General features: G+C 37.2%; 1 protein-coding gene across 1 annotated transcript in view; it reads right to left on the reverse strand.

The window, feature by feature from the left end:
- LOC150048474 (uncharacterized) overlaps positions 1–14,897 on the reverse strand; it is a 264,112-nt gene that overhangs the window by 237,680 nt on the left and 11,535 nt on the right. Inside the window, exons 4-6 of the mRNA XM_090355280.1 lie at positions 9,109–9,195; positions 3,437–3,505; positions 2,093–2,409 (exon numbers count right to left, since the gene is read on the reverse strand). Coding sequence (XP_090211406.1) covers positions 2,093–2,409; positions 3,437–3,505; positions 9,109–9,195 — 473 coding nt within the window. The remainder of the gene's footprint in view (positions 1–2,092; positions 2,410–3,436; positions 3,506–9,108; positions 9,196–14,897) is intronic.

Consider the following 14,897-nt stretch of genomic DNA (forward strand, 5'->3'; position numbering starts at 1 on the left):
TACATTTCTAACTTGTGGCTCTGTTGTTAGGGGTTTTATATTAATCTCTCATATTTCAGAATCAGATGCAGCCCTGAATATCACTCACTTTATGATATTAAATTTGACTTGTGTCCAGAAACACCTGGCAAACAGTTGTACAGAATTTAGGAAAGTGGGTATGTGGCCAAGACACATTGGTTTGCTTTTCAGAACGATTTTCTGGAATATGCCTAACTCTGGCTAGCATGCAAATTCCACAACTATCCTAAACACTATATTTTAACTTTAAAATCAAGACAAAAATCTCTAGAAATACTACAGAGGAATCACACACAAAAACACAACCTCCTTAAAGCATGGTTTCCTAATTGAATCAGCTAAATGTATGGATTGTTTACAATTCAGGGGGGAAGGCTCATTCTCTGCAATTGATTAGGAACAGGTACATGGAATACTGTAAATATCAGGAAATGGCTGGGAAAGCACTTCCTCCTGGTAGCTAAAATGTAAAATGAAATTATTTTATTTCTAATTCAATACTTATTTTTCTAAAAGCCATGTATTATTGCTCTGCTTGGTTCCTTCTGCGTTAAATTTGTAAAAAATCTACGCACTTAATTGATTAGCCTTATTTTTCACTGGAAAATACTCAAGCCTTAGTTATTTCATCATGGCTTTCCTAAAGACTTTTCTTCCTCTGTAGAACTTATACCCACCCGGAGCACAAATGTTTTCCAAGCTGCCTGCTTATATATTTAGATAAATGAATTGCCTCATAACAACAATAAATTTAACAATAAAAAGACAGTTTGAAGGATCATTCACATAGAGATGCACATGTATTAAGTCAAGTGTGGCTTAAGCAAAGGAGAATCCCAGTGGTGTAAATCTTTTGAACAAGGAATTTGCAGTCTAACAAAATGAATCCGAGGAAGCTACAACTTGAGCCATTAAGGGAGAGTGAGATCAAGAGGAAGGGTGATGAATGCATGCAAAATATTGAATGTACATACATGAAAATGGAACTAGGTGAACTGAAAGAATGGATTGGCTTGTGACACCTAGGGGAATGGGGTAACATTGACCAAAATGCATTGTACTCGGGAGCAAATCTATTAAATTAATACTCCTCTGTACAACTGCACAGAGATCATTTTAATACTGTGTTGTCAGCAGCATATTCTCTCACCTGGTCAGCCGACTGAGTCAGAGTTGCCTCCTTCACTCCCTACCATCCATCCTCACTCTTGATTCTTTCTCTAGTAATTTCATCACACTCCAAGTCCTCCTGCTGCCTCCACTGCCTTAAACTTGAATGCACAGCTGTCACATTTTTCCAAGACTATTACAAAGCTCGCCTATACTATGCCCTAGCCCAAACTCTGAGAAAGGACCAGATTTAAGGACCGTTCTTAAGTAGAACCAAGGCTGTACTTGATCACAAAGTTCTCTACATACTCTGGAAGCTTGCAGTGGGCATGGAGTTGCATATGACTTCTTGCTGATGCACCTTGCTACTTGAGTTACAATGATGATATCGTATCACTATCGCCCCTGGAAACTACACAATGACATCAAGAGTGATTTCCTCAGCAACTCCACATCAGATCCTGGGGAAAACCTAAGAGAGGCCTGTCTCATGTGACTCTCAATCCTTCCCACCCCAACACACACAATCATATACATGGCCTTACCATAGACACACAGATATCCACAGATGCATACCACAACCACACACAAAACTTTCATAAAGTGAGAAGGCAAACTCTCCCCTTCCATGTTTAGATTTGTGGGAAAAAGCCAAGGGACGGTGTCTAGACTCTGAGAATTCAAGCCCCAGTACTACTCTCGTACACATACACACCAAAACAAAACAAAACCATATAAACAAACAGAAAAGATAAAGCAATGAAGCAAAATTAAATTCTTCCAGGATAAGAGTTGATAGAGCAGACAAGGAGTAAAATTTCCACCTGGTAAAATGAGGGAAGATGTCCAAAGAAGTCACAGGCCACGTGTTCTAGTAAGATGTTTGAAAAAGCAGAATCAGTAGACTATGCGCAGGACTTCCATTCCAAAAACAAGATCATCTTGTTTTTTATTTTACTACCTTTTTAATGCTGACCTGTTCAAATGGAGAACTGGCAAGCAGAATTACATCTCTCTGAGCATGCTTTTCAAAGTCCTCGACGTAGGCAGGGATGACACTGTCAGCCTCCTGGAGGGTGTTCTGACTCTCCCTGGAACTCACAGGCTCTTCAGAACCCCAGGCTCCCACTTTGGAGCTCTTACCTGTTTGACCCAATAAAGTTTCCTTGTCATTCAGGATGGAGCAAAGACTCAAAAAGGTCTTTAAGCCTTTCTCACATGGAATAAATTTGAGTTTTTCACAATCTACAGCATAACCAATTCTTTTCTGCTTAATATCTGAAGAAATCACACAACTCCAGAACTTTAAAGTAAAAAACTCTACCTTTAGAATGTAGCTATGCATTAAAACATTTTTACCCCACTTATCTAATACATCCTGAAATGGGGGTGCTGCATTTGACCATACATCAATAGTACACACTGTGTACTGCAACGTAATACAATAGTTAAATATAGGACTCTTTTTTCTAATTGTCTTGTTAAAATAAGAAAGTGAAGCTGTGGCTCAAGTAATAAAGTGCTATATTTGAGCAGAAAAAGTTAGTGAGAGCCTCTGCGTTCAAGTCCCAGTACATGCACACACACACACACACACACAAACACACACACACACACACACACACACACACACACACACACACACACTAAAGGGGTGGGGAAAGAGAGACAGAGAGAGACAGCAGACAGGCAGACAGACAGACAGACAGACAGACAGACAGACAGACAGACAGACAGAGAGAAACAGAGAGAAAGAAACATTAGACAATAGACTGATTAGCATGAATTTAGTCCCAGGTATCGAGCAGTTTTCATTTAGTGCGTGGTGAAAATTACAGCCAGGCTGTGTCCTGTTAAACCAATATCAACAAATTTGGTTTTTAAAGGATTGCATTTAAACTTCTAGCTTAATACTTATGTATCTAATTTACTAGAAAGAATTAAATGTTCAAGTGTGGTGCACAAATTAAGAGCAATACACTTCTTGTCTTCTACCATCTAATTGTATGTATTCAAGAGTCAAGATGCATCTTTGTCATGATCTCACAGACCCCCTTAAAGCAGTAGATCCACAGGCCATGTGTGTTGCAGAATCTTGCAACAAAAGACTATTTTTTAGCTGTTTGGATTACAAATAATATGTAACTGTAGAAAGGAGCTGTAATTACTATTCCCCATCAAAAGCATGGACAGGTCATTGATGGTCTTTAATATTTAGAAAAGACAGATTAGCACTTGCAAGGCACCGTGTCAATCCATTTATAACTAATAATAATATAAGAGACTGAAGATGATTGTCTCTTACCTTGGGATTCTCCTCGTCCACTGTCATCAAAAAGCTTCATTAATTGATTATAGAGAGTTCTGTCATCACCTTGTAGGGGTGTTAAAAGAACATATCCATAATGAGTTACTCATCATCTAATTTATCGGTATGAAAATGTAATTACAAAAAGAAATTATTAATCATCATGGCTATTTCATTATATTATGGGTCATAGCTACAAATTCTATTCAGTGTGCTTCTTTGTTTTGGAAATAAGTCTTTTGTAAATCGATGATAAGAATGATTTTTAAATGTGTGTTTCAAGACATACATAATTGGTTGCTACTCCAACAATAAGAATTTCAGATTCAATGGGTTATAACATCAATTACTCAAAATCATTTCAGAATAAGCCATTATGGGGGCTGGGAGTTTGGCCTAGTGGTTAAAGTGCTTGCCTAGCATGCACGAAGACCCAGGTTCGATTCCTTGGTACCACATATATAGAAAGAAGCTGGAAGTGGTGCTGAGGCTCAACTGATAGAGCTCTAGCCTTGAGAAAGTCCAAGGACAGTGCTCAGACCCTGAGCTCAAGCCCAGGGCTGGCAAAAAAAAAGAATAAGCCATTATGGTTTGTCAGATCATACAATGGGATGTTTAAGTGTTGAACAAAATGAATGAATTTTTTCCATTAGCTACCATTACTTGGTGCATTGTATTTTTGCTATGTAAAACACACATGAAAGGAACAACAAACTTTTGTGGTCATGTATTCTTTTGTTCATACTAGTATATTGCTGTGAGCCTCGCAGTAAACTAGTGCATATAAAAGAAGAATTCTTTATATAAAACCATAAGTAGAAGAATACAAGTCTCTCCTAGTTCTTACAAATTTAAAGCAATAATACCTTCATTAGCACCAATCTTTTGCAAAACAGAACCTCATAAAATGTATTTTTGATACTTTTATTGTCTTTATTTCTATAAAGAAGGTGCCGTATAACAAAACAATTTATGAATATCATGCATCTTGATCAGTGCCACCCTTCAACACTCTCACCCCACTTTGACTCGCCTCCTCCCTTTTCTTAATTTTGTGGTATCTTCAATGAATTCTTGGCTAAATTCTCACTACCTTCCTTCCCTTCTTGCCTTGATCTTTCTTAAAGTTTATACTGTTTTATATCAACACAATCTATTATACTTCAGTTCATTTATTTGTAATCACTTGCATACCGCCCAATGTGCTTATTTATAGATTCATAGGTACACTCTCCCTACCCCAAATGAAGAAAACTATGCAATATTTGTTTCTCTCTGGCTCTGATTTACTTCTCTTCTTTGTCAGGACTTTCCATCCCCTTATGAACGGTACAATATTATTCTTTTTAATAGAATACTCCACTGAGGAGTAGTTGAGCTAATTCCCTATCTTGGTTATGGTAAATAGTGCTAAAATGAACACAGCTATGCTGGTGGCTTTACTATAACTTTGTTTGTGTTCTATCAGATAAATGCCCAGGACGGGGGCTGTTGGTTCACAGGGCAGTTCTATGGTTAGTTTTTGAGGACCCTCCAAACTTCTTTTAAGAGTTGGTTGAATAAGCTTACATGCCCACCAGCAGTGTATTAGATTTCCGGGTAAGTTCCATCCTCACAGTATTTGCTGTTGTTTGTTTTATTGATAGTGGTTATTCCAACTAGGGTAAGGTAGAATCTTAGTGCTGTTTTGATATTTGATTTTCATTTCCTTTATGTCCAGAGACATTGAACATGTCTTCATATGACAATTGGCCGTTTTTACTTCAGCTTCTTTATTTTTGTGAGCTCTAAATATGTTCAGAATATTACACCCATGTCTGATGTGTAGCTGGTAAAAAAAATCTATTCTCATTCAGTGGGCTTTCTATTTAGCTTGTAAGTTATAGCCTTTACTGTCTAGAAACATTTAAGTTTGATTAAAATGTACTTCTTGAAGGTTTAAAAAGTCATCTAAGATGTATCGCCTGCCACTAAATATAATCAAATATAAATAATTCAAAGTGGACAGACATCTGAGTCTTAGAATTATAGCCAATATAAATAACTACTGCAACAAACATGTTTTTCTCCCCATACAAGGCAACTCAATTTTATTTGCAATATTACTGTGTTTTTAATGTGTCCCGTGTATTTGTATCAATTATCACTTTGCTATTCATTCTGAAGATGATGCTTCATTTTATTACTCACATAAAACCCAACCAAGTATTCTAGAAGAAATCTCTAGGATCTTCATTTTCCACACTAAATTTTCTCAGAATTCTACGTTTTCCTATTTTATCCATACATGAGCTTCTTTAAACATTAGTGCTGGGGCAAAAAAAAAACTTCAGGTTGTCTAATCATAGACTTGAAGTGACTACCAACAGAAAAACTGAAGCTGCTGGGGCAGATGGGATGTGCAAAAGTGTGACATAAGCAGACCAAGGAAGTGAGTAGTTTCTGCTCATTGCATGTTCCAAGTGGCTTTTCAAGAGTCAGTTGACCTAAAAAATTTTCTTTTCTTACCAAGAGCCAACAAAGACCTCAACCCTCAAGACAGGAGGAGACAAGCCATTATACAGGTTGTGTACTAAGAAAGCTTCCTTCTTGATGGGGCCATCATTAAACTTATTAACCTTATCTATGGCACCTTCAAAGATCTTATTTGGAAGTTGACAATGGGTAATATTTGACACAGAGACAAGGAATTCTATGCCAATGGAAATGAAAGCCCCAGTGGAATAACATAAACATCTCCAGAGACAGGGCACTAAGCCTATATCCAGATCCCAGCACTGCCCCTTCATAGCTCTGTAAACTTGGGAACACATTCTTAATGTCCCTCAACTTTAATCTATGCCTATAAACTGGAGAGTTATGGGGTCTGGGATTTTGGCCTAGTGGTAGAGTATTTGCCTACTATGCACAAAGCCCTGGGTTCAATTCTTGATACCACATACACAGATAAAGCCAGAAGTGGTGCTGTGGCTCAGGTGGTAGAGCACTAGCTTTGAGAAAGCAAGGACAGTGCTCAGGGCCCTGAGTTCAAACCCCAGGACTGGCAAACAAACTGGATAGTTATAAGTTTAAAAAAAAATAGCACACCTAGCTTCAAGCTTGATTCGTGGTGTATATTCAGCAAGTGGCAGGAACTCTGATTCACTTGTGTTGAAATCTACTTCATAATGGCTGGAAGGAAACTGAAGGGCTAAGAAGCAGTTGCATGTACAATCTCATCAGTACTGTTCATTTTACATCAGTAATTGAACAGTGAGTGTACACCTCACATTTCTTTTGCATCATACAAGTTCCACCAAATATGCCTATATGTTACTGTCTATAAGAGATGTGAAACATACAAAAACAAGAGGTGTCTCTTGTTCTCTCTTAATTTTTGTTTTGGGATGATTCTGTCTTCTTTGTGTGTGGTGTATTCACTTGGATATCTTTGAGAGGATAGGAGAAGGGCACAGAATTTGAAGAAAAAAACCAAGTTCAGGAGTGGACTCGCTGTACATTAATGAACATGAACTATGCAATGCATGGGTGGAGATGAGAAGGGAGAAACTGGGAGACCGTGAGAGAAGGGAAGACACCACACGAAAGGAAATGGACACATCCCCCGAATCATGTAGTTGTAACCCCTCTGTACATCTCCTCTATCAATAACAATAACAATGAACTCCAAGGAATGAAAACAAGAGGGGTTTATTTTTTTTCTTTTTTTTTTGCTGCTTTTCTTTTCTTTGTTCTGCTTATGTATATGTCTTTGGGAGTGTACGTAGAGACATGGAAATGAAGGGACAAGGGGTAAAAACTACAGCAGCAGCACTCACTATGGTAAAAAATGAACTGTACGACTTGTGGGTGGGGATGAGAAGGAAAAACTGGGAGAAAGTGAGGGAAAGGGTGACATTTTCCAAAAAGAAATGTATTCTTCGCCTGATTTATGTAACGGTCACCCCTCTGTGCATCACATTTAGAAAATTACAACTTCATTTAGAAAAGACTTCGAATGATCATTGATTCACTTGACTTCCCTTTACCCTAGAAGCCATTGTAATTGTCTCTCATGTCGGAAGTGTGTGGGCAAATAAAACATTGTGAATTTTCCATCTCCAATTCTTCCTGAATTTTCACTTCCTCACTTTACCCCTCATAAATGTCTTTCAAATCTGAGTGCAGTGGCTCACACCTGTAATCCTAGCTACTGAGGAGGATGAGGTCTGAGGATGGTGATTCAAAGACAGTTCGGGCACTAAAAAGTCCATGAAACCCATTTCTAATTCATCACCAGAAAACCAGAAGTAGCACTGTGGCTCAAGGTGTCTCTTGAGCTAAAGAGCTGAGGGACAATACCCAGGCCCAGAGTTCAAGTCCCACGACTGACCCAAAAGAAAAAAAAAGGGGGGGCTGTCAATATTTCTAGATTCTGCACCATTTAAAAGTAGGTTTGGGGAAAAAGAAATATACTTGTTACCTGACTTATGAATTAGTAACCTTTTTGCACAATACCATAATAACAAAATGTATATATTTAAATATGTATAGTTAAATAAATATTTTAAAATACACACACACACACACGCGCGCACACACACACACACACACACACACACACACACATATATATATATATAAGTTAAAAGTTCAAAAATGGGGAAAGGTAGGTTTTGGTTTATTGAGAAGTATTTTATAAAATAATCTTTGCATTGTATTTGAACCTTTTATTTGTGAGATGTAGTCCAGTCTTTCACTACAAAGGACAGTTGCCATGAGTAGTATGTAGGCATGGAATATAACCTGCTGTATGGAAATAATTCTAGGGAGCTTTGTACCTGCCATGGTCCCAGCAATTCATTTTGCCAACCTGAATTTTTTGTAAAGTCTGAACTCTAACCCTAAGGAGTAATTTTGAACTTTTATTTTACAAATATATCTGTACATTCCTGGGTCCTGGCTCCCCACTTAGAAGGTGCTTTGTTTTGCTTTGTTTATTGGCTTTTGAATTTTGCTTTTTGGTTGTGTGTAGGGCAGGAGGGCAGTACGTGCATGCTAGTTCTGGGTCTTGAACTCTGGGCCAGGGCATTGACCCTGAGCTTTTTTTGCTCAAGGCTAGCACTTTATCATTAGAGCCATAGCTCCACTCACAACTTTTTGTGCTTGTTAAAGGTAAGAGATTTCCTGCTTGGGGTGGCTTTGAACTGTGATCCACAGATCTCAGCCTTCTAGGTAACTAAGAACACAGGTATGAATCACCACTAGGAGACTTAGACATTGGATTCCTGCATGCAAAGAAAGGAATTCAATGCTCTGGGCGTATGGAAATCTCCTGTGCTAAATACAATGCACTGGGAAGGCTCCTTTTCAACTGACAGAGCAGGGATGTGTTTGCAAAATGGTGAGACAACTCGGACACAAAAACCAGGCCTCCGAATGGGCAGCAGGCATGGCACGGGCACATGAGATGAAAGCCACCTACTACCTCTTTTATCTGACCAGTTTGCTGTCCTTGATCAGAAATATCATCTCCACTGCCCATCATTGTTTTTAGTGGCAAAAACTTACCATTTCAATTGTACGCTTCAAGATCTAACCTGAGCCACCAGTGTGCTCTTTGTCACCTCATTCTCATGAATGGAAAAGAATATTCTGACACAAAAATTACATACTTAATTCTGGCTCACCCTCTCCGCTGACCTCCATCCCACACTGCCTTAGGTTTATTTCCTCATCCATCGGTGGGTCAAAGTAATTTCTGCTGTATTCATTTCCTGTGGAAAGTACATGAGGTAAGGGTCAGTGATTATTAGAAGCACATGAACCAAAATGTTAATTTTGAAATCGACACCACCACAAGACCATGTTAGCTACTTTATCAGCTTAATTTCTTTAACAAGTTTTCCAGATCTCTCTGGGTTGGTTTTATTTTTTTGTAATTATCAACTTGCAAAAGGTCAGAAAAGGTAATTCAAGAAACAAGTTCATGCTTACTGTTTCTAAAAAGTTAATGAGAAAATTATCAAGTAGAGATGTTAAAATAATAATTAAAATAATGAAAAAAATTAAATCAAGCTGTTTTGGGAAGTACTGGAGAAATGAACATTTGGGGATTGTAATGATGTGTGATGTTTGCTAATGAGTCCACTAATGGATTTGTATTTCATAGAATATATCTTGTGGTTGTGTACAGAACTCTGTACCCTACATAATAGTGCCTTGATGATAAGAAACTCATCAATGCACTCCAGTATTAGTTGAGTAAAATGAAAGAAAGGGAAGAAGAAAAATGTAAGGACAGAGAAATGAAGAAAGAGAGAATGGAGAAGAAAGGGGAAAGAAACAAAATGAGTTCTGCTTACAAAACTTTTACTATTGTTATCACCATCATCATCATCATCATCATCATCATCATCGTTTCTGTCAACTTAAGTAGAATGAAAAGGAGTTTCCAAAGATTTAGCCAGAAATTTTATTCGACATACATCAACAATCTAAATACCACAATTCCCAAATTTCTCACTTCCCATTACCCACTTACTCATTCCATATCTCAATATCAAAATTATAGCATCAGGTTTGATTTTGTAGTAGTGAAAAAGGTCTGTTATCAATTTTCCAAATCTCCTTACCTACTTCCTAAAGACCGAAATGTATATATCATGGTGAGTCATTTGCATTGGGTGAAATCAAGCCACTCTGATGATAATTCAAGCTGCCTCCCACACTTGTAAGCAAAATAAAGCACTGCAGAAAGAAGACAATTCTTGAGAGTCTGGCACACAGAGGAGGGTGAGGGTATATCAGGTGCTTTGTTGAGACTCCATAGTATGTTTGGTCAAAAGCAGAGCAAGTAAGAGCTCCTTTCCCACAGTGAAAGAAAACTTTGATATTGGTCTAGGTTCAATTGCTCTCTGTAAATCACCACATTTTTGGTATTCATCTCTGTCCTATCAAGACTGTAAGCACTAGAACTGTGAAAATTTATTTTAATTCATGGCGTCCATAATGATAAAAAATTAATCAAGGTGCGTGCGTGTGTGTGTGTGTGTGTGTGTGTGTGTGTGTGTACTTGTACTGGTGCTTGAACTCAGGGTTTGGGTGCTTTGTTCCTTAGCTTTTTTGATCACGACTGGTACTGCTGCTTGAGCCACATCTCCACTTCTAGCTTTTTGTTGGTTAATTAAAGATGAGCCACTGGTACTTCGCATACTTCATATACTCTTACATGTATTTCTACTTTTACATTATATATTGTTTTACGCGTTAAATAGTATACGGATCCATTGCCACCTCACTAAAATGCACATCTCTGGGATATGAAAGGCATCTCTTCCCTTTCAATGTACCATCTATTCATTCTTTTAACCCATAGTCATCTCAGCAAAAAGCCTGGAACAGGAAGTGGTGCTGTGTCTCAAGTGGTAGATCATTAGCCTTGAGAACAACACTTAGGCCCAGGGTTCAAGCCCCACAACTGACTAAAAAGAAAAAAAAAACCTCGTAAACAGAGATGCTAACATTATCTACATCCATTAATTAAACCTCTGTAAGGAAATGAACCTACATCTTTCAATGGCTAGAGACTCATTCTGGGCTTAAATGAGCAGCAAATGGTCATTATCTCGTCATCATCATCTTTTCAACACTTTTCATTCTTCTATTCCTTGCCAGTCCTCCTCTTTCTACTCCTTTCCTTTTTGGGCTCCTTCTCAGCACACACACACACACACACACACACACACACATACACACACACACACACACACACACACACACACACACACACACACACGTATGCTGAAATGTTGTGGTCCAGGACAGTCCCATGAGCCTCTAAGCCATATAAATAACTCCACACTTCCTGGAGAAGTTACTGCCTGAAGTATATTTGTGATCAGGGAAAAGGAAATTTTGACAAAAAGGGAATTCTGACAAACAAGAAAAGGCTCAAAGTACACATACACTTGAAGCACCTTTTGTCAATAGATAGTCCTTGATTTTTCTCAACCTCTTAAAAATATAATTTTATAAAGCAAGTAATGAAATCCAAACTTCTCCATACTTAGCCCAAGAATCAAGTTCAACCACAGTTTTCCTTGAGTTTATTAGTACATTTGTGCACGGGGTCACCTCATCCTGGCACGTATCCTGTGTATTTATTCATTCAGTCCATATTGACTAGCTCAATAAAAGAAACATAATCCTTCTCTTTTCAGACTTGCATTTTGTGAATGGAAGAACAGATTTAATAAAGAAGTATGTCTGACGATGACAAGTGATACAGAGAAAAATTAAAGCTAAATTAAGACAAGGAGATGTCCCTCCAGGAAGGGGTGATGATTGTATCTCCTCAAATAAATTGCCACTCAAGATTAAGCCAAAATTAGTTCAAGTCAACTGAAACAATAAAGATATGATATGCTGTAACCCTTCTATACATCACCCTGACAATATAATATGATATGCTATGATATGCTTCTTTAAAACTATTATTTGTAACTTATTACATTGCCAATTGATTTCTATAACACAAATCAGTTTACAATTCAAATATGAGCCTATTTTCGGCTATTAAAAATATTCATTCTTTTCCTTTGTATACCTTACTGTGATGAGCCCAAAATTTAAACACAGCAGACAGATTTAAGGATGACAGTACTCAATGAATCTGGTATGAATTGGGAAACAATGAACTGCATCTCAGTACTAGCTCTTTTCCTTCAATGTCATTGGGTGGTATCAGGATTTAATAAAGCAGGATAGTTTTTAGGAGAGGGTACATATCACCAGAAGCTAGATTGCTAATAGAATAAATTCCTACAAGTGTCCTAATCATTAAGAGTGCTTTTGGATATATCTAAACTCCTCCCACAGGAAAATTAACAGACCCACTGAGAAATTCAAAGTAGGGCATTTAGCAATACAAATACAATACCTTTTAATATGGCTGATATTTAACTATTTGTGATAGTGAAATGAAAGCAATAACATTCACAGATAGAAAGATAGACAGACAGACAGACAGACAGATACTCACATAGGTTTAAATATGACTGACTGTGCATTGAAGCAACCAGATACAATCTATCAAGTAATAAAAATAAATAATTCTCATCATATTCTACTTTTTCTTCCAACCTGATAATATTGGTTATTCAATATTTAGAGTTAGTATCCATTAGTACATTTCCTACGTTATGATTTTTTTCCAACCTGGGAGAAAATATAAGAACTTGTCTTCTGCCATTCCACACAAAACAAGGTTTCTTTTCACTCAGAGTAGCACAGAATGTAATCAAGGCTTTACTTAAATTACCCTGCGTATGAACTTTGACCAGGAGACTGTCCAGTGTGCACCATGCAGTTCTTTGGGGATATAAGAGTGAGAATGAAATTGTCCACCAAAGGAAGGTTACTATAAATCATCAAAGTGTCTTGACTCAACAAGGCAATCACTTCCTTTCAAATCAGCTACATTTGCTGGAGATGAAGAAAATCTGAATACCTGTCTCTCTCTTCTTCAGGAACGTCTTATTTGATGTATTATTGTTCTTTTACTACGATCCTACTTTATTCAGTTCACTTTTTATCACCAAGCTCCCTTTTCTGTATTAAATGCTATGAATTAAATAAACAGAGCAATGCAGATATGCTGAATAACTAAGGCATATATATTCTATGAATATACCACTGTATCATCATTTCACAAAATAAGACATTCTCCTAAAGATTATGCCTTTGAAAGGCATAAAGCCAAGAGCCTTAAAATTAAATCTGATTCTTGTGAGCATCATAAACAGATTTGAGAAACTATTGTATTGCTTCACTTTGAAAAGCCAATACAGACATCTCAAGTTGAAGTATCCATGAGACTAAACAGATTATATAAATATGTGAAATCAGGTGAGTGCCATATAATATAGAAAACTAGAACCTCTATCAGACTTCAATCTACTCTATTACATTAAATCCATTCAACTGGTTTTATAAAGTTGATATACAAAGGGTAACTAAAACTGAATTTCTTTTCCTTCCTCCCTTCTCTCCCTCTCAAGTTTCCAAGTTACTAGATACCAAAATAAAACAGTAAAACTCTAATGAAGCAAGCAAAAAAATGTTGATGACAAAAACACAAGCTATGACAAGGACATTCACTACCAAAATTATTATACGACAATTTCTTGCAAATCTAAGGTATTTATGGTAAATATAAAAGACACATGAAGTTATTGGAAAAATATGATTCCATGCCATGGTAATATTAGAGATTTGGCTAAAAGGGCTTTAGAACAGAGAAGATATTTGAATATCTTTATAAATCAAATAATTGACTTGTTAATACATAAAAAGCTGCTTTGAAAATACGCTGAATATATAGAAACATCACAATCTATAAGATAGCTACAAACAAACTTCAATAATTATTTCAGAATTATTATTCTTAAAAAATAGGAATTTAGAGCCGGGAGTTTGGCCTAGTGGTAGAGTGCTTGCCTAGCATGCATGAAGACCTGGGTTCGATTCCTTGGTACCACATACATAGAAAAAAGTCAGAAATGGTGCTGAGGCTCAAGCGGTAGAGCTCTAGCCTTGAGAAAGTCCAAGGACAGTGCTCAGGCCCTGAGTTCAAGCCCAGGATTGGCAAAAAATAAATTAAAAAAATAAAAATATTAAAAAAGTAGGAATTTATAGATGTCACACCAATTTGTCATCGTATTCAATGACTCAGAATGAAAGATATACTATTTAACAGGTAAAAAGCACCAAATGGATGATAAAGAAAACCAGTTCCATTTCCCTTTTCTTCTTTATAGAAAGGCTGATCTGTGAACATTACTGCTCAGCGTATTCGAGTAGTATTATGGTGGACAAATTAGCTTTCTCGGCTGCTAATTCTTACTTCCTTTCCAAATCTTGTGGGTATTTGATATATCAGTGATTTGAAAATCTAAATAGGGTAATAGTTGAAGTTTGCTAACAAGTTCTAATTAATTGAGCCATATTCTTTCTTCCCCCTAAGGCCCTCCCTCATGGTAAATTGTAAAAGCTCTCTAACTGGCAAACCACTAGAGTGCAATGAAATGCAGAATTGCTGCAGGGCCTTCCCTGCAAGCCCCCAGGACACAAATGCATCCTGTGCTCTCATTGGAACTCAAGTCCTCCCCTGAGAAGAACACCTCCCTAAGCTCCCAACTTCTAAACAGGAGGAGGTTTCCAGGGTGTAGGTAACCTTGGCGATTCAAAGGTTAAGTATAAATACATTATTTTTTTGTTTTCGTATATTTTTATTGTAATTAATAGAAGGGTTACATTATATTCACCAGATAGAAGGTGCATTATTTCACATACATTGATACCCTTTCTCATGTCTTGGTCCCCATTTCCTTTCCCCCACCCCCACCCCTCATCTTGTTTCCCCCCTTCCCTATCCGATTTCAAATAACCAAATATGCATATATACAATATATCAGAT

Source organism: Megascapheus bottae, chromosome 22, assembly GCF_031878675.1.
Source record: "Megascapheus bottae isolate mThoBot1 chromosome 22, mThoBot2.hap1, whole genome shotgun sequence".
Lineage (NCBI taxonomy): Eukaryota > Metazoa > Chordata > Mammalia > Rodentia > Geomyidae > Megascapheus > Megascapheus bottae.